The sequence below is a fragment of the Pan paniscus genome, chromosome 10, assembly GCF_029289425.2.
Source record: "Pan paniscus chromosome 10, NHGRI_mPanPan1-v2.0_pri, whole genome shotgun sequence".
Classification (NCBI taxonomy): Eukaryota; Metazoa; Chordata; class Mammalia; order Primates; family Hominidae; genus Pan; species Pan paniscus.
The window spans coordinates 18307492-18335452 of NC_073259.2; the positions used below are offsets into that span (position 1 = coordinate 18307492).

Below are 27961 nucleotides of genomic sequence, written 5' to 3' on the forward strand. Positions count from 1 at the left end.
AGCACCATAGTTTTGTGTTTTTACTAAATCTCCAGAAGATAAATGTGACCTTTGGACTGCCAGAAGACTCACGTGAACCCTCACATAAAATCAGCATGTGAAGACAGAGAGGATGTTGGTGATCACCAGAATCTGTTCATTTTTCCTTTGAAGATACTTAAAGGAAGTACGTGTATGTTTACAGGTTTGTATATGTTTTAGAGTGTGCCCACAAGCTCTTAGCCATTTAAGACAGACACTAAAGACTCCCTCAATTCAAAAAAAAGTTCAGTGGAATTTTGTTCATAGTATCTGCCTGAGAAAAAACAGGCCCTGCTTTTCAGTCTTGAAGACCGAAGGCTCCTTTTTGAATAGAGTAGTGGGGGCTGGGTGCAGTGGCTCATGCCTATAATCCCAGCACTTTGGGAGGCCGAGGTGGGCAGATCATTTGAGGTCAGGAGTTTGAGACCTGCATGGCCAACATGTTGAAACCCCGTCTCTACTAACAATACAAAAATTAGCTGGGTGTGGTGGCTCGTGCCTGCTAATCTCACTACTCGGGAGACTGAGGCAGAAGAATCACTTGAACCCAGGAGGTGGAGGTTGCAGTGAACTGAGATCACGCCACTGCACTCCAGGCTGGGCAACAGAGTGAGACTCCATCTCAAAAAAAGAGAAGAGTAGTGGGAGTAGTTGGGCGACAGAAGTATGCTTTAGAGAAGGCTGGCTAGCCTAACTCATTTTCCTAGTAAATGCCAGTGATGCCCCTAACCAGGCACTAGGGTCTATTGCCAGTGCGTCATGTGGGTAAGTCACACTTTGTACTTCACCTCTTCAGCATCTATGTCTGGGTGAACTCAGAATTATGTGTGATCACCAAGGGCAGCCTTGAAGGGGACGAGAGGGCCCTACAAGGACAAGTCTCTGACTGAGAGGGTTATGTGGGAATGACAGAAGAGTGGCCCACCTGGGCGGGTTGCTGGGAGAGAGAGGAAAGGGGAGAAGGGTGTCATGTTCAGATTTACAGCCTGTCCATAAACTTCATGGTTTTATGGTACTCAGCCATGTAGTCATTTCCTGCCCCTTCTCCTACTGTGTTCTCCAGAGTCCCTGAGTCATTCTTTGGCCAGTGGCCTGCAGCCAGGGCTCATTTCTCTTCCCTATGGCCTAAAAAAGTTGTTTCTGTGCCCTGGGGCACGGGCATCCAGGGACAACATATTACAAGGCGGTCTGTTGGGGTGTGGAAGACACTAGAACCTTTATCTGTATTTAACCCATCCATTTCTAATTTATATTTTTTATGTTTTATAGTGTAAAGTTTTGCTGTAAACAATTCATAATAAATATGTATGGATATGGCATATTTGTATATATTTATTATGTATGTAATTGTTTAACATATGTGCAAGTATGTTAAAGATATTATGTTGAATAGGATGCATATCAAGAAGGTTTGGCCAGCCTGGCCAACATGGTGAAACCTCATCTCTACTAAAAATACAAAAATTAGCCGGGCATGGTGGTGGGCACCTGTATTCCCAGCTACTCTGGAGGCTGAGGCTCGAGAATCGCTTTAACCCAGGAGGTGAAGGTTGCAGTGAGCCGAGATGGCACCACTGCAGTCCAGGCTGGGCAATAGAGCAAGACTCGGTCTCAAAGAAAAAAAAGAAAGTAAGTTTAGGACAATAGCCCTAGGGAATTATGCTGATAATGGTCTTTTTAAATTATTACATAAGTTAACCCATTTATTAAAGGCTAGTGATGTCTCCAATGGTGGAGAAACATCTGGTCTTTCAATTCCTTCAGTCTTCTGACTGTAGACTTTGCTGTGATGGCAGAAGTGGTATTGTAGGTTCAGCCACCACCAGCTACTGTCTTCATGCACGAACCACAGTGCCAGAACCCCATATCTCGTCTTTTCATCTTGGTTTTGTCACAGAAAGAGCAATTGTACTTGGCGTGCTAGCCGGTTTCAATTTTCTTCACCATTTTCTGGAAGGAGGCACCATAGCGGATCCTGTATTTACCGACAATTCCAACTTTATTGGTGCATTTAGCCATGTCAGCGCAGTTTTGAGCCCGCAATAATCTTTAAAAGCATTATTTTATGTTTCATTATGAAATTAACTTTTCATTATGAAATTAACTAACTATAGCGGATCCTGTATTTACTGACAATTCCAACTTTATTGGTGCATTTAGCCATGTCAGCGCGAAGGTTTGAGCCTGCAATAGTCTTTAAAAGCATTATTTTATGTTTCATTATGAAATTAACTTTAAAAAAAATTTTTTTGAGATGTAGTCTTGCTCTATCCCTAGGCTGGAGTGCAGTGGTGTGATCTCAGCTCACTGCAATCTCTGCCTCCCGGGTTCAAGCGATTCCCCTGCCTCAGCCACCTGAGTAGCTGGAATTACAGGAGTGCACCACCACGCCCGGCTAATTTTTTGTATTTTAGTAGAGACGGGGTTTTATCGTGTTGGCCAGGATGGTCTCGATCTCCTGATCTCATGACCCGCCCGCCTTGGCCTCCCAAAGTGCTGGGATTACAGGCATGAGTGACCGTGCCCAGCCCAACTTTTTTTGTTTGTTTTGAGATAGAGTCTCACTCTGTCACCAGGTTGGTATGCAGTGGCGTGATCTTGGCTCACTGTAACCTCCACCTCCTGGGTTCAAGCGATTCTCCTGCCTCAGCCTACTGAGTAGCTGGGATTACAGGTGTGCACCACCACGCCCAGCTAATTTTTGTAGTTTTAGTAGAGATGGGGTTTCACCATGTTGGCCAGGCTGGTCTCGATCTCTTGACCTCGTGATCCATCCACCTTGGCCTCCCAAAGCACTGGGATTACAGGTGTGAGCTACCAAGCCCAGCCTTTTTTTTTTTTTTTTTTCTTTTTTTGAGGTGAAGTCTCACTGTGTTGCCCAGGCTGGAGTGCAGTGGTTCAATCTTGGCTCACTGCAACCTCCATCTCCCACGTTCGAACTGAGTGGGGCCTTCAAATTCTGGTTTCAAACCAGGATGATTCTCCAGTTCCTTGAGAGTTTATAGGTGTGTGAGCTATTTTCACTGCTTCCAGAGCCTAATAGAAACCTTCTATTTACCCCAAATAAGCCTGCACAGGCCAACTTTAAGGTCAAGCGTTTTGCATTCGTTAGAAATGTTAGGAACTTGGAGTGGTCCTCTCATGCTGATCAGAATGTGCGCTTACGGCCTGAGTGTGGAATGCGCAAGTGCTGCTTTGGGGCCTGACTTGGGTCCCAACCCCCTTCTATTGTGAGGGAGTTCTGCGGGAGGAAAAGTGGGGAACACCACCTCCCATAGCCCCTGAACAGCACCGACTTTAGACCTGGGCAAGTGAGACCCTTCCCCAGGCCTGCTCCTCAAGAATCCCTGCACTTTGGAGTGTGTTTCTCAAAATGTTCCAGCTTTCCTTTCTGTGCTTGGGACATGCCAGGGCCAGCAGGTAAGAGAGTTTCAGTTGCTTCCAGCCTTTCCAATATTTGGTGTTGTCAGGCTTTTTGATTGTAGCTATTCTTCACTGTGGACATTTTTTCCCGTGGAAAATCTCTCTCTCTCTCACCCTTCTCTGTCTCTCTCTTTCCTTCTCTCTTGCTGACCTCTCTCTTTCTTTCTCTCTCTCTCTCTCTCCTTGTCTCCTCCCCACAGCACATTTACTGAGGTATCAAAAACATGGCTGGGTGTGGTGGCTCATACCTGTAATCCCAGCACTTTGGGAAGCTGAGGCAGGCGGATCGCTTGAGGCCAGGGGTTTGAGACTAGCCTGGCCAAAATAGCAAGACCCTGTCTCGAAAAAAAAAAAACCCATACACATACTGGATTTGATAGGTTTTGACATATATATACATCCATGAAGCTGTGACCACGATGAAGATAACGAACACATCCATCATCCCCAAAGTTTCCTCATGCTCCTTGTCATCCCTCCCTCCTGCCTTTCCTTGCTTCCTCCTCCCTGCCTGACACCAGGAAACCACTGATATGCTTTCTGTCAATATGCAAGGTAGTTTGCATTTTTAGAGTTTTGTATAAATGGAATCATTTCTTTTTTGTTTTTTAAGACAGGGTTTTACTCCTGACACCCAGGCTGAGGTGCAATGGTGTGATCTCGGCTCACTGCAACCTCTGCCTCCCAGGCTTAAGCGATTTTCCTGCCTCAGCCTCCCAAGCAGCTGGGAATACAGATGCATGCCACAGCACCCGGCTAAATACAGTGTATTCTTTTTAAAATCCGACCTCTTTCACTTGGGATAATTATTTTGAGTTTCATCCATGTTGTGTGTTTCAATAGTTCATTCCTTTTTATTGCTCAGTAGTATTCCATTACATGGATATATCATAATTTGTCTATACTTTTCTTTTTTGGTAATGTCTTTGGCAAGATTTGGTATCAGGGTTATGCTGGCCTTATAAAATGAATTAAGAAGTGTTTCCTCGGCTGGGCGCAGTGGCTCACGCCTGTAATCCCAGCACTTTGGGAGGCTGAGGTGGGTGGATCACCTGAGGTCAGGAGTTTGAGACCAGCCTGACCAACATGGAGAAAACCTGTCTCTACTAAAAATACAAAATTAGCCAGGTGTGGTGGCTCATGCCTGCAGTGTAGTCCCAGCTACTTGGGAGGTTGACGCAGGAGAATCGCTTGAACCCGGGAGGTGGAGGTTGTGGTGAGCCAAGATTGCGCCATTGCACTCCAACCTGGGCAACAAGAGTGAAACTCTGTCTCAAAAAAAAAAAAAAAAAAAACAGTTTCCTCATTCTCTACTTTTTGCCCAGGCTGGAGTAAAGTGACGTGATCTTGGCTTACTGCAACCTCCGCCCCTCAGGTTCAAGTGATTCTCCTGCCTCAGCCTCCTGAGTAGCTGGGATTACAGGGGCCCACCACCATGCCCGGCTAATTTTTGTATTTTTAGTAGAGACAGGGTTTCACCGTTTTGACCAGGCTGGTCTCGAACCCCTGACCTCAGGTGATCCACCTGCCTCAGCTTCCCAAAGTGCTAAGATTAAAGGCATGAGCCAACGTGCCTGGCCTTTCCTTTTTTTGAGACAGAGTCTTGCTCTATCGCCCAGGCTGGAGTGCAGTGGCAAGATTCACAGTTCACTGCAGCCTCCAATTCCCCAGACTCAAGTGATCCTCCCACTTCAGACTCCCAAGTTGCTGGGACCACAGCTGTGCACCACCATACTCAGCTAATTTTTGCATTTGTTTTTTAAGAGATAGGGTTTCACCATGTTGTCCAGGCTGGTCTTGAACTCCTGGGCTCAAGTGATCCTCCTGCCTTGGCTTCCCAAAGTGTAGAGATTACAGGCATGAGCCACCGCACCCAGCCCATTCTCTATTTTCTGAAAGGTTTGTGTAAAAATTTTTTTATAAGGCCAGGCACGGTGGCTCACGCCTGTAATCCCAGCACTTTGGGAGGCCGAGACGGGAGGATCACGAGGTCAGGAGATCGAGACCATCCTGGCTAACATGGTGAAACCCCATCTCTACTAAAAATACAAAAAATTAGCCAGGCGTGGTGGTGGGTGCCTGTAGTCCTAGCTACTCGGGAGGCTGAGGCAGGAGAATGGCGTGAACCCGGGAGGCGGAGCTTGCAGTGAGCGGAGATCGTGCCACTGCATTCCAGCCTGGGCGACAGAGTGAGACTCCGTCTCAAAAAAAAAAAAAAATTTTTTTTATAAACAAAATATTTTTCATACACAAAAGATTTTTCATTCTGAATTATACAAAAAACTTCAAACAAGTACTGTTTATAAGATCCACTAATGTTATATTTTAAAATAATATGATTACATAATAGCTTTCTTTAAATCTGAGTTCACTCAAATTTGATGTTTTTTTTTTTTTTGAGACGGAGTTTCACTCTTGTTGCCCAGGCTGGAGTGCAATGGTGTATTCTCGGCTCACTGCAACCTCTGCCTCCCAGGCACAAGCAATTCTCCTGTCTCAGCCTCCCAAGTAGCTCGGATTACAGGGATGCACCACCATGCCCGGCTAATTTCTTTGTATTTAGTAGAGATGGGGTTCCATCATGTTAGTCAGGGTGGTCACGAACTCCTGACTTCAGGTGATCCACCTGCATTGGCCTCCCAAAGTGCTGGGATAACAGGCGTGTGCCACCATGCCCAGCCTTGTTTTATCTTTACTAACTATGATTACCAAGTTGTAAAAACAAAAAATTACAACCACATTCTTGGCAGAATTTTGATGTCTGATAATACCTGGATATTGGACAGCATCCAATTAAAACATCAGTATAGCTTTCATGCATTAAATAAAGTATTTTACTCAAGTTCCCAAAACAAACTTGAGTATGTTGGGTTTGAATGGAAGCAAAAGGCCAAGTTAAAATATGAAAGCAGATGGTTTTTATTTGGTAGGAGCTGAAATGAATATTTGCGTTCTAATCAGACATCTGTGCCATGTGGCATTTTCCAAATTTTTGAGAGTCTACCAGTCTAAACACTTCACTGCTTTTACCACCTTTGCTTTGCTCTTCTCCTTTCTTTCCTCTCATTTTGCCTTCAGACTTTTCTTTTCTTTTTTTTTTTTTTGAGACAGAGTCTCGCTCTATCACCCAGGCTGGAGTGCAGTGGTGCTATCTTGGTTCACTGCAACCTCTGCCTCTTGGGGTTCAAGTGAGTCTCATATCTCAGCCACCCAAGTAGCTGGGACTATAGGCTTGCACCACCACACCCAGCTAATTTTTGTATTTTTAGTAGACACATGGTTTCACCATGTTGGCCAGGCTGGTCTCGAATTCCTGGCCTCAAGTGATCTGCCTGCCTTGGCCTCCCAAAGTGCTGAGATTCCAGGCGTGAGCCACCGCCCCCGGCCTCAGCCTTTTTCTTTACCTCTACTTCTTCCATACTGTTTACTGCCCATACTGGTCTAGAAAACCTTTTTTTCCTCTTAATATCAGCCTCCATTTTTGTGTCATCTTTTTCATCTTTCACCACACACTCATTTCCTCTTGACAGTGTCTGGCATCACCACAGTTGCTGTCTCTTGAACAACTTTCTTTAAAACATTGCGTCTACTTTGAGAATACTTTCAAGTCAGCTGAGCACCTTTGGGGCATTCTTTTTTCTCTTTTCAGGCACTTTTCTTTTCCACCCACTCTGACACACCACATGATCACGCTGACCAGAGTTTGGTTTGTGTAAAATTGCTGTTATTTCTTCCTTAAATGTTGGATAGAATTGAACGGTGAAGCCATTTGGATTTGGGATTTTAATTATGAAATCATTCTTCTTCTTTTTTTCTTTTTTTGTTTTCCAGACAGGATCTTGCTTCATTACCCAGGCTGGAGTGCAGTGGCACAATCACAGCTCACTGAAGCTTCAACCTCCTGGGTTCCCTCCTGGGAGCGACCCTCCCACCTCAATCTCCAGAGTAGCTGGGACTACAGGTGCCTCCCACCACACCTGGATAATTTTTGAAATTTTTGTAGAGTCGGGGTCTTGCTAGGTTGCTTAGGCTGGTCTCGAACTCCTAGCTTCAAGTGATTCTCCTGCCTTGGCCTCCTAAAGTGCCAGGATTACAGGTATGAGCCAGCATACTTGGCCTGCATCCTGCACATACCGATACACTGTGTTTTCATCATCATTCAGATTGAAATACTTTCTATTGTCTTTTGTGATTTTTTTCGATTCAAGGTTATTTTGAAGAGTGTTGCTTAATTTCAGAATATTTGAAGATCTTAAAAACATTTTATTTAATTACATAACTTGGGCTGGGCATGGTGGCTCACACCTGTAATCCCAGCATGTTGGGAGGCAGAGGCAGGCAGATCACTTGAGGCCAGGAGTTCGAGACCAGCCTGGCCAACATGATATAACCCCGTCTCTACTATAAATACAAAAATTAGCAGGGTGTGGTGGCACACACCTGTAATCCCAGGTTCTCAGAAGGCTGAGGCATGAGAATCTTTTGAACCCAGGAAGTGGAGGTAGCAGTGAGCTGAGATAGTGCCACTGCACTGCAGCCTGTGTGACAAAGCAAGGCTCTGTCTCAAAAAAAAAAAAAAAAAAGAAAAGAAAAGAAAAAAGAAAAACCATAACCTGAATGAATTTGATCTTTTGCCATTTTTTGAGGCTTGTTTATGGACTAACATGTAGCGCATCTCAGTGTATATTCCATGAGCACTTCAAAAGAATGTGTACTCTGCAATTTTTGAGTATGATATTCTGTAGTCAATTAAGTCAAACTAATTGGTAATGCTATCAAATTTTCTATGATGTCACTTTTTTCCCCAACTTATTCTAACAGTTATTAAGAGGGGTTATTAAAATCTCCATATGTTTGTGGATTCATTTATTTCTTTTTAGTCTGTTAATTTTTGCTTTACATATTTTAAAGCTCTCTTATTAAGTGTATACAGATTTAGGACTTTTATGTCTTAACTAATTAAATGTTTTAGTATTAAGAAATATTCTTTATCTCTGGAATACACTTCGCTTGAAAGATTTTATTTGGGCCGCGCACGGTGGCTCACGCCTGTAATCCCAGCACTTTGGGAGGCCAAGGCGGGTGGATCAGGAGGTCAGGAGTTCGAGACCAGCCTGGCCAACATGGTGAAACCCCGTCTCTACTAAAAATACAAAAATTAGCTGAGCGCGGTGGCAGGGGCCTGTAATCCCAGCTACTCTGGAGGCTGAGGCAGGAGAATTGCTTGAACGCGGGAGGCAGAGGTTGCAGTGAGCCGAGATCGCACCACTGCACTTCAGCCTGGGTGACAGAGCAAGACTTTGTCTCAAAAAAAAAAACAAAGAAAGAAAGAAAGATGCTTTATCTGATATTAATATAGCCATAAACAAGCCAAACATTGCTTTTTTTTTTTTTTTTTTTTTTTTGGGAGGGAGTCTTGCTCTGTCATCCAGGCTGGAGTGCAGTGGTGCAATCTTGTCTTGCTACAACCACTGCCTCTCAGGTTCAAGTGATCCTCCTGCCTCAGCCTCCCAAGTAGCTGAGATTATAATGTGTACCACCACACCTGGCTAATTTTTGTATTTTTAATAGAGACAGAGTTTCACCATGTTAGCCAGGCTGGTCTCAGACTCCTAGCCTCAAGTGACCTGTGCGCCTTGGCCTCCCAAAATGCTTAGATTACAGGCGTAAGCCACTGTGCCCAACCCAAATATTGTTTTCTTAAGTTTAGTGTTTGTACAATATATACTTTTTTACTATTTTACTTTCAACTTGGTTGTGTCTTTGTATTTCTAAGATGTTTCTTGTAAACAAAGTAACCTGAGATTTTTGTTATCTGTTTTCTAATTGGAGGGGCTAGTCTATTAGCATTTTTTTTTTTTTTTTTTTTTTTGAGACAGGGTCTCACTCTGTCACCCAGGCTGGAGTGTAGTGGCACCATCATGCCTCACTGAAACCTCGACCTCCTGGGCTCAAGCAATTCTTCCACCTCAGCCTCCTGAGTAGCTGGGACTATAAGTATGCACCATCATGCCTGGTGAATCTTCAAACTTTTTTTGTAGAGATGGGATCCCACTTTATTGCCCAGGCTTGTCTCATTTGTATTTAACATGATTTTTTGGTATTTTTAGGTTTACTTTTAACAAATAAAAAACCCATAACATTTTTTTCTACTTGTTCCACCAGTTGTTTGTTTCTCTGTGATATAGCTTGGGTCTGTGTCCCTGCCCAAATCTCATGTCAAATTGTAATCTCCAGTGTTGGAGGTGGGGCCTGGTAGGAGGTGACTGGATCATGGGAGTGGGTTTCCCCTTTGGTGCTGTCCTCATGATAATGAGTTAGTTCTCATGAGATCTGGTCATTTAAAAGTATGTGGCACCGGCCGGGCATGGTGGCTCACCCCTGTAATCCCAGCACTTTGGGAGGCCGAGGTGGGTGGATCTCCTGAGGTCAGGAGTTCAAGACCAGCCTGGCCAACATGGTAAAACCCCGTCTCTACTAAAAATACAAAAATTAGCTGGGCGTGGTGGCAGGTGCCTGTAATCCCAGCTACTTGGAAGGCTGAGGCAGGAGAATTGCTTGAGCCCGGGAGGCGAAGGTTGCAGTGAGCCGAGACTGCGCCACTGCACTCCAGCCTAGGCGACAGAGCAAGACTCTGTCTCAAAAAAGAAAAAAGAAAAAAAAAAAGTGTGTGGCACCTGCCCCTGTGTCCTACCCCTCTGTCCTTGGTCCTGCTTCTGCCATGTAAGATGCCTGCTCCAGCTTTGCCTTCCTCCATGAGTAAAAGGGTCCTGAGGCCTCCCCAGAATCGGATGCTGCCATGCTTCCTGTACAGCCTGCAGAACTGTGAGCCAGTTAAACCTCTTTTCTTTATAAATGACCCAGTCTCAGGTATTTCTTTATAGTAATGCAAGAATGGACTAATACATTCTGTTTCTCTTTTCCTGCCCACTTTTCAATAAATTGAGTATTTTTAAATATACCATTGACTTTTTAGCTAATCATCTTTTATTTTGAGTAGTTTTTCTTGAGATTACAAATATCTTTAACAGTCTACCTTCAAATTATTCTCCTTTTGTGATTCTAACACTAATTCTATTTACCCACTTCCAATTCTTTTTACCCATTTCCAATTCTTTGAGCTCTTGTTGTCCTATATTTTACTTCTAAATGTTATATATTTTGAAATATATTGTTATTATATTGGCAGCCAATTGTCTTTTTAAAATGTGTAGATAAGCCAGGAGCAGTGATCATGCCTGTAATCCCAGCTACTTAGGAGGTTGAGGTGGGAGGATTGCTTGAGGTCAGGAGTTTGAGACCAGCCTGGGAAACATAGCAAGACCCTCTCTCTAAAAAATAGAAAAATAAAAAAATTAACCAAGGATGGTGGCATGTGCCTGTGGTCTTAGCTACTTGAGAGGCTGAGGCAGGAGATTTGCTTGAGCCCAGGAGTCAAGCCTGCGGTGAGCTGTGATCATGCCACTGCACTCCAGCCTGGGCAACAGAGTGAGATCATGTAACTAAAAAGAAAAAAAGTGTAGCTCTCTTTTCTATTTAGATTCATATTTATGCTCTCTGGGTCTCTTATTGTTTCCTACAGATCTATGCTTCCATTGACATTATTTCTGTTAATCATTTCTGGTAGAGCAGGTTTTCTGGAAATGAATTTCTCCTTTTTTCTGAAAATATCCTTATTTACCTTTAGGTTGAAATATAAATAGATGCGGCCGGGCGCGGTGGCTCACACCTGTAATCCCAGCACTTTGGGAGGCTGAGGTGGGCAGATCATAAGATCAGGAGATAGAGACCATCCTGGCTAACAAGATGAAACCCCTTATCTACTAAAAATACAAAAAATTAGCTGGGCGTGGTGGCACACGCCTGTAGTCCCAGCTACTCGCGAGGCTGAGGCAGGAGAATTGCTTGAACCCGGGAACTGGAGGTTGCAGTGAGCCGAGGTCATGCCATTGCACTCCAGCCTGGGAGACAGAGTGAGACTCTGTCTCAAAAAAAAAAAAGAAGAAGAAAGAAATATAAATAGACATCTAGGCTGACAGGTTTTGCTTTTTTTTTTTTTTTCAGTTATTTAAGAAAGCTTTTCTATTTTTTAGGGGGTGGTGTGGGGTGTACTGGTCTGTTCTCATGCTGCTAATAGAAGACATACCTGAGACTGGATAATTTACAAAGAAAAAGAGGTTTGGCTGGGCGCAGTGGCTCACCCCTGTAATTCCAGCACTTTGGGAGGCCAAAGCGGGTGGATCACGAGGTCAGGAGATCGAGACCATCCTGGCTAACATGGTGAAACCCCGTCTCTACTAAAAAAACAAAAAGAAAAAAGAAAAAAAGAGGTTTAATGGACTCACAGTTCCACATAGCTGGAGAGGCCTTACAATTATCATGGGAAGCAAAGGAGGAGCAAGGCACGTCTTACATGGTGGCAAGCAAGAGAGAAGTAGAGGGGAACTCCCTTTAGAAAGCCATCAGGTCTTGGAGGCATTCAGCTGCTTCAAGATGAAGCTGAACATCTCCTTCCCGGTCACTGGCTGCCAGAAACTCATTGAAGTGGATGATGAATGCAAACTTCGTACTTTTTATGAGAAGCTTATGGCCACAGAAGTTGCTGCTGACACTCTGAGTGAAGAATGGAAAGGTTATGTGGTCCGAATCAGTGGCGGGAACAACAAACAAGGTTTCCCCATGAAGCAGGGTGTCTTGACCCATGGCCGTGTCCACCTGCTACGGAGTAAGGGGCATTCCTGTTACAGACCAAGGAGAACTGGAGAAAGAGAAAATCAGTTCGTGGTTGCATAGTGGATGCCAATCTGAGCATTCTCAACTTGGTTATTGTTAAAAAAAAAAAAAAAAAAGTAAAGAAGGATATTCCTGGACTGACTGATACTATGGTGCCTCGTCGCCTGGGGCCCAAAAAAGCTAGCAGAATCTGCAAACTTTCCAATCTCTCTGAAGAAGATGATGTCCGCCAGTATGTTGTAAGAAAGCCCTCAAACAAAGGAGGTAAGAAACCTAGGACCAAAGCACCCAAGATTCAGCATCTTGTTACTCCACATTTCCTGCAGCACAAAGGGCAGCATATTGCTCTGAAGAAGCCGTGTACTAAGAAAAATAAGGAAGAGGCTGCAGAATATGCTAAACTTTTAGGCAAGAGAATGAAGGAGGCTAAAGAGAAGTGCCAGGAACAAATTGCGAAGAGACACAGACTTTCCTCTCTGTGAGCTTCTACTTCTAAGTCTGAGTCCAGTCAGAAATAAGATTTTTTGAGTAACAAATAAAGAAGATCAGACTCAAAAAAAAAGAGAAAAGAATAGAAAAGAAAGCCATCAGGTCTCGTGAGACGTTATCACAAGAACAGCATGGGAAAGACCCACTCCCGTGATTCAGTTACTTCCCGCCGGGTCCCTCCCACAACATGTAGGAATTATGGGAGCTACAATTCAAGATGAGATTTGGGTGGGGACACAGCCAAACCATATTAGGGGATGGGGAAGCTTTTCTGTTGTCTTCTGGCCTCTACTGTTTCTGATGAGAAATTACCCATCATTCATAATTTTTCTTTGGCTGCTTTTAATAATTTACTTTTATCTTTGATTTTCAACACTTTGACTATGTTGTACCTGAGGTTGGTTTTCTTTGTATTTATTCTGCTTGGAGTTCACTGAGCTGATGCAATCTGTGACTTGATTTCTTTTATTAGTTTTAGAAAATTCTTGTCTATTATCTCTCCAAAGATTTCTTCTGTTTCACTCTTTCTTTTCCTTATGGGACTTCAATTACAAATATGTTAAACCATTTGCTATCATCCTAAGGATCATAGATGCTCTGTTTTATCCCCCCAACATTTTTCTATTTGTGTTTTAGTCGGATTACAGTCACGTGCTGTATAATGACAGTTTAGCCAACAACAGACCACATATATGATGTTGGCCCCATAAGATTATAATAAAGCTGAAAAATTCCTATCACCTAGTGATGTAGCCATCATAAAGTTGTAGTGCAACACATTTCTCCTGTGTTTGTAGTGATGCTCGTGTAAACAAACCTACTGTGCTGCCAGTTGTATAAAAGTATAGCACACACAATAATGTATAGTATATAATACTTGATAATGGTAAAAAAAGACTATGTTACTGGTTTATGTATTTAGTATACATTTATCATTATTTTAGAGTGTACTTCACATATATATAACATTACATTATATATATATGTGTATAAAGTTGACTGTAAAACAACCTCAAGCAGAAACATAAATAACAAATTTTAAAAATAGAAAAAAGCGGCTGGTTATGGTGGCTCATGCCTGTAATCCCAGCACTTTAGGAGGATAAGGCAGGTGGATCACCTGAGGTCAGGAGTTTGAGACCAGCCTGGCCAACATGGCGAAACCCCATCTCTACTAAAAACACAAAAAATTAGCCAGGCATGGTGGTGCACACCTGTAGACCCAGCTACTCAGGAGGCTGAGGCAGAATCGCTTGACTCTGGGAGGCAAAGGTTGCAATGAGCTGAGATCGTGCCATTGCACTCCAGCCTGAGTGACAGAGCGAGACTCAGTCTTAAAAAAAATAAATAAATAAATAAAAGGAAAAAGCCTAAAGAATAAGGATATACAGAAGGAAATATTTTGTACAGCTGTACAATGTGTGCTTGAAGTTAAGTGTTATTAAAAGAGTCAAAAAGCTAAAAGATGAAAAAGTTTATAAAGTTAAAAAGTTACAGTAAGCTAAGGTTAATTTATTATTGAAGAAAGAAAAATTTTAAAAATAAAATTTAGTGGCCAGGCGCAGTGGTTCATGCCTGTAATCCCAGCACTTTGGGAGGCCGAGGTGGGTGGATCACCTGGAGTTGGGAGTTCAAGACCAGCCTGACCAACATGGTGAAGCCCCATCTCTACTAAAACTACAAAATTAGCTGGACATGGTGGCATATGCCTGTAATCCCAGCTACTTGGGAGTCTGAGGTAGGAGAATCGCTTGAACCCAGGAGGTGGAGGTTGTGGTGAGCCGAGATTGTGCCACTGTACTCCAGCCTGGGCAACAAGAGCAAAACTCCATCTCAAAAATAAACAAATAAATAAATAAATACATAAAATAAATTTAGAGTAGCCTAAGTGTCCACTGTTTATAAAGGCCACAGTAGTGTGCAGTAATGTCCTAGGCCTCCACATTCACTCACCACTCACTCGCCCAGAGCAACTTCCAGTCCTGTAAGCTCCATTTATGGTAAGTGCCCTATATAGGTGTACCATATTTTATCTTTTATGGTGTATTTTTATTGTAACTTTCCTATGTTTAGATTTGTTTAGATATATATTTACCATTGGGTTACAATTGCCTGCTGTATTCAGTACAGTAACATGCTGCGCAGGTTTGTAGCCTAGGAGCAATAGGCTATTCCAAGCAACCTAGATGTGTAGTAGGCTGTGTGGTATGTGTGAATATATGATGTTCACACAATGACAAAATTGCCTAATGATGCATTTCTCAGAATGTATTCCCATTGTTAAGCAATGCATGACATATTCTTATTGATCTGATTTTAAGTTTACTGTTCATTTCCACTGCTGTGTCCAGTCTACTGTACATCAAATTACTTCTTCATTTCTGATTTTTTTTTTTTTTTTGAGATGGAGTCTTGCTCTGTAGCCCAGGCTGGAGTGCAGTGGTGTGATCTCGGCTCACTGCAAGCTCTGCCTCCTGGGTTCAGGCCATTCTCCTGCCTCAGCCTCCCGAGTAGCTGGGACTACAGGCGCCTGCCACCACGCCCAGCTAATTTTTTGTATTTTTAGTAGAGATGGGGTTTCACCGTGTCAGCCAGGATGGTCTCAATCTCCTGACCTTGTGATCCGCCCGCCTCAGCCTCCCAAAGTGCTGGGATTACAGGCATGAGCCACCGTGCCGGGCCTCTGATTTTTTTTTTTTTCTTTTTTTTGAGATGGAATTTCGCTCTTGTCACCCAGGCTGGAGTGCAGTGGCATGATCTTAGCTCACTGCAGCCTCCGCCTCCTGGATTCAAGTGATTGTCCCACCTCAGCCTCCCGAGTAGCTGGGATTACAGGCACCTGCCACCATGCCCGGCTAATTTTTTGTATTTTTAGTAGAGATGGAGTTTCACTATGTTGGGCAGGCTGGTCTCGAACTCCTGACCTCAGGTGATCTGCCTGCCTCAGCCTCCCAAAGGGTTGGGATTACAGGCATGAGCCACCATGCCCAGCCTGATATGTTTTTTATTTCTAGTATTTTCAATCTTTTTTTTTTTTTTGAGATGGAGTCTCGCTCTGTCGCCCAGGCTGAAGTGCAGTGGTGCAATCTCAGCTCACTGCAAGCTCAGCCTCCTGGGTTCACGCCATTCTCCTGCCTCAGCCTCCTGAGTAGCTGGGACTACAGGCGCCCACCACCACGCCTGGCTAATTTTTTGTATTAGTAGAGACAGAGTTTCACCATGTTAGACAGGATGGTCTTGATCTCCTGACCTCGTAATCCACCCGCCTTGGCCTCCCAAAGTGCTAGGATTACAGGCGTGAGCCACCGCGCCCGACCTAGTATTTTCATTCTTTAAGTGTCTACTCTTTGTTAAAATTTCTCATTTGTTCATAGAAGATGTTTACCTTTTTCACCAGGTCCTTTGTCATATTTGTTAATGTTATTTTAAAGCCCATTTATAATTGCAAAATCTGGGCCTACTTGGGGCCAGCTTTTATTGATGATTTCCTCTCTTGATAATAGATTATATTTTCTTGTTTCTTTAGGTGCTTTGTGGTTTTAAATTTATGCTGGACATTGCATAAAATGGAAAATAGAGGTTAAAGTAATATTTGCTCCCAACAAAGGACACATCCTACAGGAAGCTGAGTAAGTATAATCTGAAGTTAAAGTGAGCCTGGGGTATTTTGTGTTTTTGTTTTTTTTTTTCGCAGTTTTAGTTAGATTCCGATCACCATGGGCTTCAGATGTTTTGACAGCGGGATCAAGATGTTCTCCTCAGCAAAGCTTAGTATATGACACCTGCAAGAGCACAGAGATCCCTTTATGCTTTTTATCTAGCCACCAGTTTTACAAACCATGGCGATCCCTGTCGTTAGTATTGGAGTGTTACTGCTCCTAGGCCCTCTTAGTGGACAGAGCTACGGAATGTATGTATGTGTTTGTGTCCATATGAATATACATTCATACATGTATACGTATATTTACATTTACCTATTTTTATATCTATCTCTCTATACTGGAAAACATAGCTTTAATAGTTCTAATTCCAATTAAACAGCCCAGGGTTTATTCTAGTTTTCTTCCTCTCCCCTTTCCTAACTCTCTTCTCCAAGAATGATGGTTTTTATTATTATCCTTCGTATTTTTTTATTTGATCAATCCCTGTCTGCATAACCAATAGTTGTTACTACCCCCACTTCTGCATAGATGGTCTTGCCACTCTACCTGGGCTCTGACACACCATCCTGGGCTGCCTCCCTGCTGGGATGCCTTGCTTGCCCCATTTCCTCTCTAACTTCTCACCCCGGGCTGCTTAGGTGTGGCCCTGCTCTCCCTGCTCGGGCTCCAGTACCTGACTCCAGGCTACCCTTCTATGGGAACATCTTTATCACTCTGCTTAGACTCCAACATCTTGTGCCAGGCCGTCTCATAGCATGGGTATCCTCCTCTCCTGCATGGGCCCCAACATCCCACGCCAGTCCACCCTCACACATATGCCCCCATCACCCTGCATTCACTCAAACACTTCACACCATGCTGCCCTTATGTGGGACACCTTCCTCATATTCTGGGGCTCCAGCAGCCTGTGCTGGTCCAATCCCCCCTGTGCATGCCCTCCTTGCCATGCTTGGGCTCCAACTCCTGTGGCTGGCCCATCCCTCCCTTCTTCCTTCTCCCATCCCTCTGTGGATGCTTTCCCAATCTTATAGGCTTAGACTTGCCATTCTGGGCCACCATGATTCAGGGACATCCTTCTAATTCTGCATGGGCTTCAATACTCAATATTAGGGCTCTTCTCCTGTGGGGATACCCTCTTCACCCAATCTGAATTTCGAAACCAATCCCATGCCTGGTTGTATATATGAGACAATATTATAGTGTTAGGGATGAAAGGCAATAATTATATCATTAGATTAGATCCAGTTGAGATGGGTTGAGAGTAGTTATTCACAAAATAATTAATTAACTCCTCTGGAGTGCCTACTATTTTGCCAGGACCTGTGCTGACCGTTGAGGTAACCATAACCTCTTGGCTGCTACATGCTAATTTGTTAGGATTAGTTGCAAGTCTGGCTTAACCATCCTATCCCTCCTCTAGCCATGACACTAAGATTTAAGGGAAGTCACCCAGTTCATATTTCTAGTATAATTATCATCCCTGGCCGGGTGCAGTGGCTCACGCCTGTAATCCCAGCACTTTGGGAGGCCGAGGCAGGCAGATCACAAGGTTGGGAGTTTGAGACTAGCCTGGCCAGCATGGTGAAACCCCATCTCTACTAAAAATACAAAAATTAGCCGGGTGTGGTGGTGCACGCCTGTAATCCCAGCTACTCGGGAGGCTGAGGCAGGAGAATTGCTTGAACCCAGGAGGCAGAGGTTGCAGTGAGCCAAGATTGTGCCACTGCACTCCAGCCTGGGTGACAGAGCGAGACTTTGTCTCAAAAAATAATAATTATTATTATTATCACCCCCAACCTCAAGCCATAATTCTGCCTGCCTCACCACCTTGAACCTCCCCAGAGAACTATTAGCCGTTTAGCAATTTTCTCACAGAGACTGTTAGGATTAATCCCATCCTGCCTTATATCCTTTTTTACTTCAGTTACTACCTGAAGTCCAAGCAACCTAGAGAACAGTGTATAATATGCTATCATGGTGCTAAAACGAGTATATTTGGCCAGGCACAGTAGCTCACGCCTATAATCCTAGCTCTTTGGGAGGCCAAGATGGGTGGATCGCTTGATTCTAGGAGTTTGGGACCAGCCTAGGCAACATGGCAAAACCATAGCTCTACAAAAAATACAAAATTTCGCCGGGTACATGGTTCACACCTGTAATCCCAGCACTTTGGGAAGCCGAGGCGGGTGGATCACCTGAGGTCCACGGTTCAAGATCAGCTTGGCCAACATGGTGAAACCCCGTCTCTACTAAATATACAAAAAATTAGCCGGGCATAGTGGCGGACGCCTGTAATCCCAGCTACTCGGGAGGCTGAGGTAGGGGAAACGCTTGAACCTAGGAAGCGGAGGTTGTGGTGAGCCTAGATCATGCCATTGCACTCCAGCCTGGGCAACAAGAGGGAAACTCCGTCTCAAAAACAAACAAACAGAGAAAGAAACAAACAAACAAAAATTAGCCAGGCATGGTGGCATGAGCCTGTGGTTGCAGCTACTCCAGAGGCTGAAGGGGAGGATCACTGGAGCCTGGGACGTCAAGGCTGCAGTGGGCCATGATCGCACCACTGCATTCCACCCTGTCTCAAAAAAGAAAAAAAAAAGGAGTATATTCAAAATATTTGTTTGAATATTCATGAAATATCTCTCAAAAATTACACAAGAACTATGTAACAGGTAACATTGATACCTCCAGGGAGGGAAACCAGGTGTTCAGTGGGCTAAGGAAGGGAAATTGTTGACTTTATATATCCTTATGTAACTTTGAGTTTTGAACAGTGTGAATACATTTACCTATCAAATATATATATATACTTATATATAAAATATAAAAGTACTTCATTGACTGGATATGCTCAGTTAACTAGGCACCATGCTAGGGGACTTGGAGTATATAAACAGGTGGTTAATCACAGTCTCTACCCTTAAGGGGATGACCACCTGATGAGAGTGAAAGTTAAGTATGAAAATTACTACAAAGTAATTGATGCAATGATAATTGCTATATCAAAGAGATGAAAAACCTGGAAGCCACTATCTCACAAGTGGCTTTTTTTTTTTTTTTTTTCAGAGTCTTGCTCTGCTGCCCAGGCTAGAGTGCAGTGGCACGATCTTGGCTCACTACAATGTCTGCCTCCCAGATTCAAGCGATTCTCCTGCCTCAGCCTCCCGAGTAACTGGGACTACAGGTGCCTGCCGCCACGCCTGGCTAATTTTTGTATTTTTAGTAGAGACGGGGGTTTCACCATATTGGCCAGGCTGGTCTCGAACTCCTGACCTTGTGATCCGCCCACCTCTGCCTCCCAAAGTGCTGGGATTACAGGCATGAGCCACCATGCCCGGCCTACAAATGGCTTATTATTTAGGTATAATATATGTATTATATAATTATATAATATGACTCATTTCCTAATGGTTTGGGGCATTTCAATTTTTACTGATTTTTTTTCAGTACCCAGACTGACATAGGTATATTCTCTCTTTGACAGAAAGCACAAATGTAGGGACTGCTCAAAGAAGAAATGCAAAGACTTTCCTCAAAGAACTAGAGAGGTTATTTGAATAAGTCTCTTGACATCTAGTTTGATCTCCCCAGTTGAAATTCCTGCCATCCATGAATTGCATATATCCAGTAATGGCCTTGAAGGGATCTAGATGTGTGGCTCCCATTCTGCACCAGTTACTGGGTGGTTGTCTCAGCTCTATTTCCTCCACCAGCTGATCTAAACTTTCAAAGGTTATTCACGTATATATGTAGCAATTTGAAGACAAACTTTGTGTGGCTGTGAGAGCCTTCTCTCTGGCCAGTGAGACAAGCCACACTTCTCCTCTCTGAAAAAGATCATCCCTGTGTTTGTGTTATAGGAAATGTTGAACAAAGTGTTGAATACAGGAGAATGGTTTCTGTCAGGAACAACTGTGTTCCCAGTATCATAGGATGGTTGTGAAAAGTAAATGAGATTCTCTAGATAAAATGCTCAGCCTAGTCCTGACACTTTGTATGTGCTCAGGTATTGTGAGTTCTTCTATTCATTCATTCATTCATTCACCCATTCATTCATTCATTCATTTCATACTTAGCAGCTACCATATACAGGTGCTATTATCAGCATGGGGATATGAGGATGAACAAGACGCATTTTCTGCCCTCACGGAGAGGCCAGTTCAATCTCCTATTTAGTACAAGCCGAAGTGTAAGAATCAGTCCCCCTCTTCATTTTTTAATATATAGAAGGATATGGGCTTTCAAGTAAGAGAAATATAATTAATAACTTAATTATACAATGTAAAGCATTGAAATAAGTTCACATATCTAGAGGGACATGTTTTCTGTTGTAGTTTGGCGTGAGTTTTGACAAGCCCTGATTATTACTAGACCAGATTCTCTTTCTATAATTAGCTAGAAATATATTTAGTCACATGTGATATATAGATATATATATATATTATAGATATATATATTAGGTAGAGAATGTTACCATACAGTAGGCTACTGATAAACATTATAAACAGTACTTAATTTAATCTTTATAACTAATTTATTTATTTATTTATTTGAGATGGAGTTTCACTCTTGTCGCCAAGGCTGGAGTGCAGTGGTGCAATCTTGGCTCACTGCAACCTCCGCCTCCTGGGTTCAAGGGATTCTTCTGCCTCAGCCTCCCAAGCAGCTGGGATGACAGGCACATGCCACCACACCCGGCTAAATTTTGTATTTTTAGTAAAGACGGGGTTTCACCATGTTAGCCAGGCTGGTCTCGAACTCCTGACCACAGGTGATCTGCCCGCTTCCGTCTCCCAAAGTGCTGGGATTACAGGTGTGAGCCACCATGCCTGGCAGTTCTGAAGTTCTTCTGGAAATCTCCACACTGCTTTCCACAGTGGCTGAACTAATTTACATTCCCACCAGCAGTGTGTAAGCATTCCTTTTTCTCTGCAACCTTGCCAGCATTTGCTATTTTTTGACTTTTTAATAATAGCCATTCTGCCGGATGCGGTGGCTCATGCCTGTAATCCCAGCACTTTGGGAGGCGGAGGCGGGTGGATCGCCTGAGGTCAGGAGTTCGAGACTAGCCTGGCCAACATGGTGAAACCCCATCTCTACTAAAAATACAAAAAACTTAGCCAGGCATGGTGGCGTGTGCCTGCAATCCCAGCTATACGGGAGACAGGCAGGAGAATCGCTTGAACCCAGGTGGTGGAGGTTGCACTGAGCCGAGATCATGCCATTGCACTCCAGGCTGGGCGACAAGAGCGAGACTCTGTCTCAAAAAAAAAAAAAAAAAAAAAAAAAAAAAAAAAAATATATATATATATATATATATATATATATATATATATATATATAATAATAGCCATTCTGACTGGTGTAAGTTGGTATCTCCTTGTGGTTTTGATGTGCATTTCTCTAATGATTAGTGATGTTGAACATTTTTTCATATATTTGTTGGCCACATGTATGTCTTCTTTTGAGAAGTATCTGCTCATATGCTTTGCCCATTTTTTAATGGGGTTGTTTATTTCTTGCTTGTTGAATTGTTTAAGTTCCTTACAGATCCCCAGAGTGACTTTTCCAAGAGACTTGCGCGGAATTCGCAAGGCTTTTTATGACCTAGCCCTGGAATTTATTCAGCATCCCTTCTGCTGTATTCCACGGTGAGTCACAGGGTCAACTGAGATTCAATATCCGAGAGAACTACGTAAGGCCATGGTTATGGGAGGCATCATTCAGTGGGTGCTGTCTTTGGAGTCTAACTGCCATTGAGGGGAGATAGCAGCCTGGCAAGGGAAACCTTCTCAGAGGAGGAGATGTTTACAGGGGAACTCTCGGACGAGGAGGAGGAGTTAGCCAAGTGAAGAATGGGGGAGGAAAGGAAGGGTCTTCCAGGTGGAAGGAGCCTCGTGTACGAAGACCCAGATAGAAGGGGTGAGGGCAGGGTAAGCAGGTTGTATTCAGGTTCTATATCATTTACTTGTTGAGTGACTTTGGATAGTTATTTAACCTTTCCACGTCTGTTTTCTCATCTGCGAAATGGAGATAATTATAGTTAATATCTAGTAGAGTTGTAAATATTAAATAAGTTAATGCAGAAAGTCTTTTATTAATCTATTTTTATTTGTCTTTCTTTTTCAAACACCAACTTGAACCAGAAGGAAGAGTTTTTTAGAACAAACCTGATACATAGGAAACAATAGATGGTGGTCATTGTTGCTATTATTAGTATTATACAGGGAGCCGTGGGTATGTAAACATACAGCTGGAACATAGAATTTAAGAAAGTGAATGGAGAGGCCAGGCGCAGTGGCTCATGCCTGTAATCCCAGCACTTTGGGAGGCCGAGGTGGGCGGATCGCTTGAGGTCACGAGTTCGAGACCAGCCTGGCCAACATGGTGAAATCTGTCTTTACTAAAAATACAAAAATTAGCTGGGCATGATGGCGTGTGCCTGTAATCCCAGCTACTTGGGAGGCTGAGGCTGGAGAATTGGTTGAACCCGGGAGGTTCAATTGCGCCACTGCGCTCCAGCCTGGGCGATAGAGCAAGACTCAGTCTCAAAAAAAAAAAAAAAAAAAAAAGAGGGTGAATGGAGAGAGAGATATCATTCTGGAATGGTAAACAGGGGCCAGATCACGAATGACTTTGTAAGCCATACATGGTTTTCTGAATTTGTCCTAGAGTAAGTGAAGAGAGGTTGTGTTTGTTTTTGAGATAGGGTCTTGTTTTGTCACCCAGGCTGCAGTGCAGTGGCGTGAGCACAGCTCACTACAGCCTCGACCTCCTGGGCTCAAGCCATCCTCCCCACTCAGCCTCCGGAGTGGCTGGGTCTATAGGTGAGCACCACCATGCCCAGTTAATTTTTTATTTTTTGTAGAGATGGTATCTAACTATGTTGCCCAGGCTCGTCTCAAACTCCTGGGCTCAAGTGATCCTCTCGCCTTGGTCTCCCAAAGTGCTGGGATTACAGGTGTGAGCCACTGGGCCAGGCTGAGAGGTTATGGATTTTGAGGAGAGTTGAGCAGATTTGGGGTTTTAGGAGGATCTCTACACAAAAGGCTTCTAGAGTGGGGAATGCTTGGGAGAGAAGAAAAACTAGAGACATGGAGATCAGCTGGAAGCCACTGTGGTGGTCCAGGAGAGGCTTGTGGGGGCTGGGCCTGAGGTTGTGCCGAGGGGGATGAAGAGAGGCGGACCTGCTAAAGGTCACAGTGCTGGTTAGTGACGGACCAGGGGGGGAGCTGTTGACTAATTACATAAGAATTTCCTGCCAGGAAATTAGCCTTTTTTTCTTGTTTATTTAGGCATGAATTTAATATATGTGCTACTTGATAGAAACAGATAAGTAACTACAAGTAACTGGGCAGGGATGGTTAGCTGGGAGGTATGGATTTCATTACCATTACTAATGCCTGCAATTGCTGATAATAGACGTGCCCCAGGAATCGCTGCAAGGGAAATGGAGCAAGGTGAGCCATTCTCTTTGAAGGAGTTTTTTTCCAGCTCTACCGGTTTATGTGTATAGGGTCACACCCTACCTTCTTATAACTGCCTCATTTGTTCTCCTTTGGGTCAGGCTGAAAGTGTTTGTTTGCTTTTTCTGGTTTTATTGGCATGGAAAACTCTAGCAAGATGTGATTGGCCACTCTGTGGGGGCATCACTGGCCTTTCAAGCTGTGTTTCTCAAACATTCTCTGTGGACGCAGATTGGTCATGGCATCTGCATTCCTGGAAGGTGCAGGCTGATGGGTGGAGCGGAGGAGTTTTGAGGAGCCAGATGAGATGTGACCCCAGCAGCTGCCGCTTGCAGGAGAGAGCTTCTGAGGAAAGACATCTGAGACAGCAGGGTGACTACTGGGACTGTGGGCAAAGCATGAGCCCAGCGGTGTTCTCATCCACCCAGTTAGGCGACCCTGAAGGTCTATGATGATAATCTAAATGATCCCTGAAAGGATCTGCTCTAATCTCTTTGCTGGTCCATGAACCTGCCAGGCTTGTTCTGATTCCATATGGGAATTTGATTGATAAAGTCCTATGCATTCTTGAGTCACCCCCATCACCCACCCTCTACTCCCTTTGAAGAACCACAGAGGGAAGAGTAGACACCATACAGCTCACACTGACTCACTTCTGTGTTCAATGCATTGCTCCTCTTAGTCTCCCAGCTTTTCTAGAAGCCCTCTGAGGGCTTTTTTTCTTCCTTTTCTTTTTGAGGCAGGGTCTCTGTTGCCCAGGCTGGAGTGCAGTGGCATGCTGTCAGCTCACTCTGCCTCCTGGGCTGAAGTGATCCTCCTACCACAGCCTCCTGAGTAGCAGGACTACAGATGCGCACTACCACGCCTCGCTAATTTTTGTATTTTTAGTAGAGATGGGGTTTCACCATGTTGCCTAGGCTGGTCTCAAACTCCTGATCTCAAGTGATCTGCCCACCTCAGCCTCCCAAAGTGCTGGGGTTACAGGCGTCAGCCACCGCACCTGGCCCTTCTGAGGGCTTTTTATTCCTTCTATGTTCTCGTAACTCCTCTCAGAGTTTTTAGGTGACCTCTGTTGATTGACAGATCCAGAAGTTTGGAAGATGTGTCAGCCTGAATTTACAGATTGGGAAGCCGCAGAGGAAGGGTTTAGCCACCTGCCCGAGATTGTGAGAATTGGCAGTTATTCACCAGATAACCAGGAACAGTCCTAGAGTTAAACATTTTACATACATTTGTTGTTTAATCCTTTCAACAAAGCCTAAGAGGTAGAAGGTCTCATTATCCCCATTTCATAGCTGAGGAAATTGAAGCTTACAGTTTTTAAATAACTCCACTGCACTTACAAGTCAAACTCAGAATTAAACCCAGTCTGATTCCTAACTGCTTCTCATTTTCACCACTTCCTACATTGTATTACAGCTTCACCTACTTGCCTTCTCTGCAAATTAGACTATTACCTTTTCTAAAGGCAGGAACAATACTTTTTATTTTGATCAGGACCTAGCACACAACCTGATACATAGTTGATGTTTAATGAATGATTATTAACCAAATGTTAAAAGAATAAAGAGCTGGTGATAAAGCTAACTTCTAGTCCAGGTATGCACTGCCTCCCTGCAAAGGCCAGGCTGGCCTGCTCCCTTTCAGAATGGGATCTCATAGGAGCCTCTTCTCTACTCAAAGTGACACCATCAGACCCCATATATGGGGAACAATGTTACTTCCTGGTTTCCTTTAAAAGCCCTTTGGGAGGAGACTGGAGGTACAGTGAGCAGGCGTCAGTCTTGGGGAGCCTCTTCAGCCCTGCAGGGTTGGGGCCTCCTTTCTGTCTCTCCTCCATGGCACAGAGCTCCACTTAGAATCCACAGAAACCCTTGGAGGCAGTGAGCGTCAGCCTCCATCTAAAGTGGTGATGACCAGCCTAGTCTCTGGCTGGAGAAACTTGGAGTTGATTCTGGTTCTCTTGGGCCAGATATTAACCTTATGAAGTCTCAGTTTCCTCCCTATAATGTGGGGATACATATAATGTGCATTTCATCCAGTTGCTATCAAGATTGAATGAGAAAATGCATGCCCAGTCCTCATCACAGCATGAGGTGAATGACAGCTATGGTTACTGGAATTTGAAGGCCTGAGAGAGGAATGTGAAAGAGGAACTAATAATAACATCAGGCACTGCAGGGCGCTTTGCCAATCACTCTTTTTTTTTTTTTTTTTGAGTCAGGGTCTCCTTCTGTGGCCCAGTCTGGAATGTAGTGGTGCAATCTTGACTCACTGCAACCTCCGCCTCCCGGATTCAAGTGATTCTCCTGCCTCAGCCTCCCAAGTAGCTGGGATTACACGTACGCACCACCATGCCCAGCTAATTTTTGTATTTTTAGTAGAGATAGGGTTTCAACATATTGGCCAGGCTGGTCTCAAACTCGTGACCTCAAGTGATCTGCCCGCCTCAGCCTCCCAAAATGCTGGGATTATAGGCGTGAACCATCACACCGGGCCATTCCAATCACTCTTCATTTCCTGCATCTCAAAGCAATGCTGTCAAACAGTTGGAGTTGATTTTCTAGGCCTTTCTGTTTTCCCCCTCCTGTTTGCCATTGCAGGGCCTCCTCTGGTCACTCGTACCAGTGAGAGATCAGGCTACTTAAGGAAGTACTCACAGCGGAAAATCAGATTGAAACTGCCTTTGGAAAAGTATGACTGAGACAGTGAAGGAGATCAAACTTAACTGACTCCATCTTGCTCCTAACCTCCAGACTGTCCTTATTCATTCCTGGGTGTAGGCCGAACTAACTTTGGGAGAAACTTAGTTTATAGTTTAAACAAAGACGGTAACAACCCTTTCTTAAAGCAGACCTCCTTCTTGCCTGGGGACTAGATTGCCTTTGTAGGATGAACATTAACCACAAGATTAGAAATTATGGTTTAGGAGTCATGCAGCTGGAGGCTACAAGATTCCAGCCCTCCCCTAAACTGCTCCTAAGATCAGTGCTTCTTTCCCAAGCGGCTGCCGAAGATGGCGGAGGTACAGGTCCTGGTGCTTGATGGTCGAGGCCATCTCCTGGGCCACCTGGCGGCCATCGTGGCTAAACAGGTACTGCTGGGCCGGAAGGTGGTGGTTGTATGCTGTGAAGGCATCAACATTTCTGGCAATTTCTACAGAAACAAGTTGAAGTACCTGGCTTTCCTCCGCAAGCGGATGAACAGCAACCCTTCCCGAGGCCCCTACCCCCTCTGGGCCCCCAGCCGCATCTTCTGGCGGACCATGCGAGGTATGCTGCCCCACAAGACCAAGCCAGGCCAGGCCGCTCTGGACCGCCTCAAGGTGTTTGACTGCATCCCACCGCCCTACGACAAGAAAAAGCGGATGGTGGTTCCTGCTGCCCTCAAGGTTGTGCGTCTGAAGCCTACAAGAAAGTTTGCCTATCTGGGCCGCCTGGCTCACGAGGTTGGCTGGAAGTACCAGGCAGTGACAGCCACCCTGGAGGAGAAGAGGAAAGAGAAAGCCAAGATCCACTACCGGAAGAAGAAACAGCTCATGAGGCTACGGAAACAGGCCGAGAAGAACGTGGAGAAGAAAATTGACAAGTACACAGAAGTCCTCAAGACCCACGGACTCCTGGTCTGAACCCAATAAAGACTGTTAATTCCTCAAAAAAAAAAAAAAAAAAAAAAGATCAGTGCTTGAGATATTTTGCAGACCCTGCACTTGATGGATCAGCTGGCACCACCCAGATCAATCAACTGGCTCATCTGATCTTGTGGCCCCCACCCAGAACTGACTCTGAAAGAAGACGGCTCCGACTTCCTACGATTTCATCTCTAACCAATCAGCACTCCTGGCTCACTGGCTTCCCCTCATCTGCCAAATTATCCTTAAAAATTCTGCTCCCCAAATGCTCAGGGAGGCTGATTTGAGTAAGAATAAAACTCCAGTCTCCTGCACAGCCGGCTCTGTGTGAATTACTCTTTCTCTATTGCAATTTCCCTGTCTTGATGAATTGGTCTGTCTATGCAGCGGACAAGGTGAACCCCTTGAGTGGTTACAGTAACCAAGAGAGGGGACTTAACTTTTTGTATATGTTTATAAATTAGTTCCATTTGTATGTTCATTCTTTTTTCTAGTGTCTTATCTTTGGGCTTATTTTATAACTTAAGTCTGTAAAG

The 27961-nt window shown here is 44.2% G+C and overlaps 1 protein-coding gene and 2 pseudogenes across 1 annotated transcript; 2 read left to right on the forward strand and 1 right to left on the reverse strand.

Moving 5' to 3' along the window:
* Positions 1-1734: 1734 nt before the first annotated feature.
* LOC112441383 (large ribosomal subunit protein eL43-like) lies at positions 1735-2040 on the reverse strand (annotated as a pseudogene).
* A 9140-nt stretch (positions 2041-11180) lies between these two features.
* Positions 11181-12921, forward strand: LOC100987151 (small ribosomal subunit protein eS6-like; annotated as a pseudogene).
* A 13734-nt stretch (positions 12922-26655) lies between these two features.
* LOC100987502 (large ribosomal subunit protein uL13-like) lies at positions 26656-27662 on the forward strand. The gene has a single exon (XM_034934997.4). It carries the CDS (start codon positions 26811-26813, stop codon positions 27420-27422), a length of 612 nt encoding a protein of 203 aa, XP_034790888.1. The 5' UTR covers positions 26656-26810; the 3' UTR covers positions 27423-27662.
* The last annotated feature ends 299 nt before the right edge of the window (positions 27663-27961 follow it).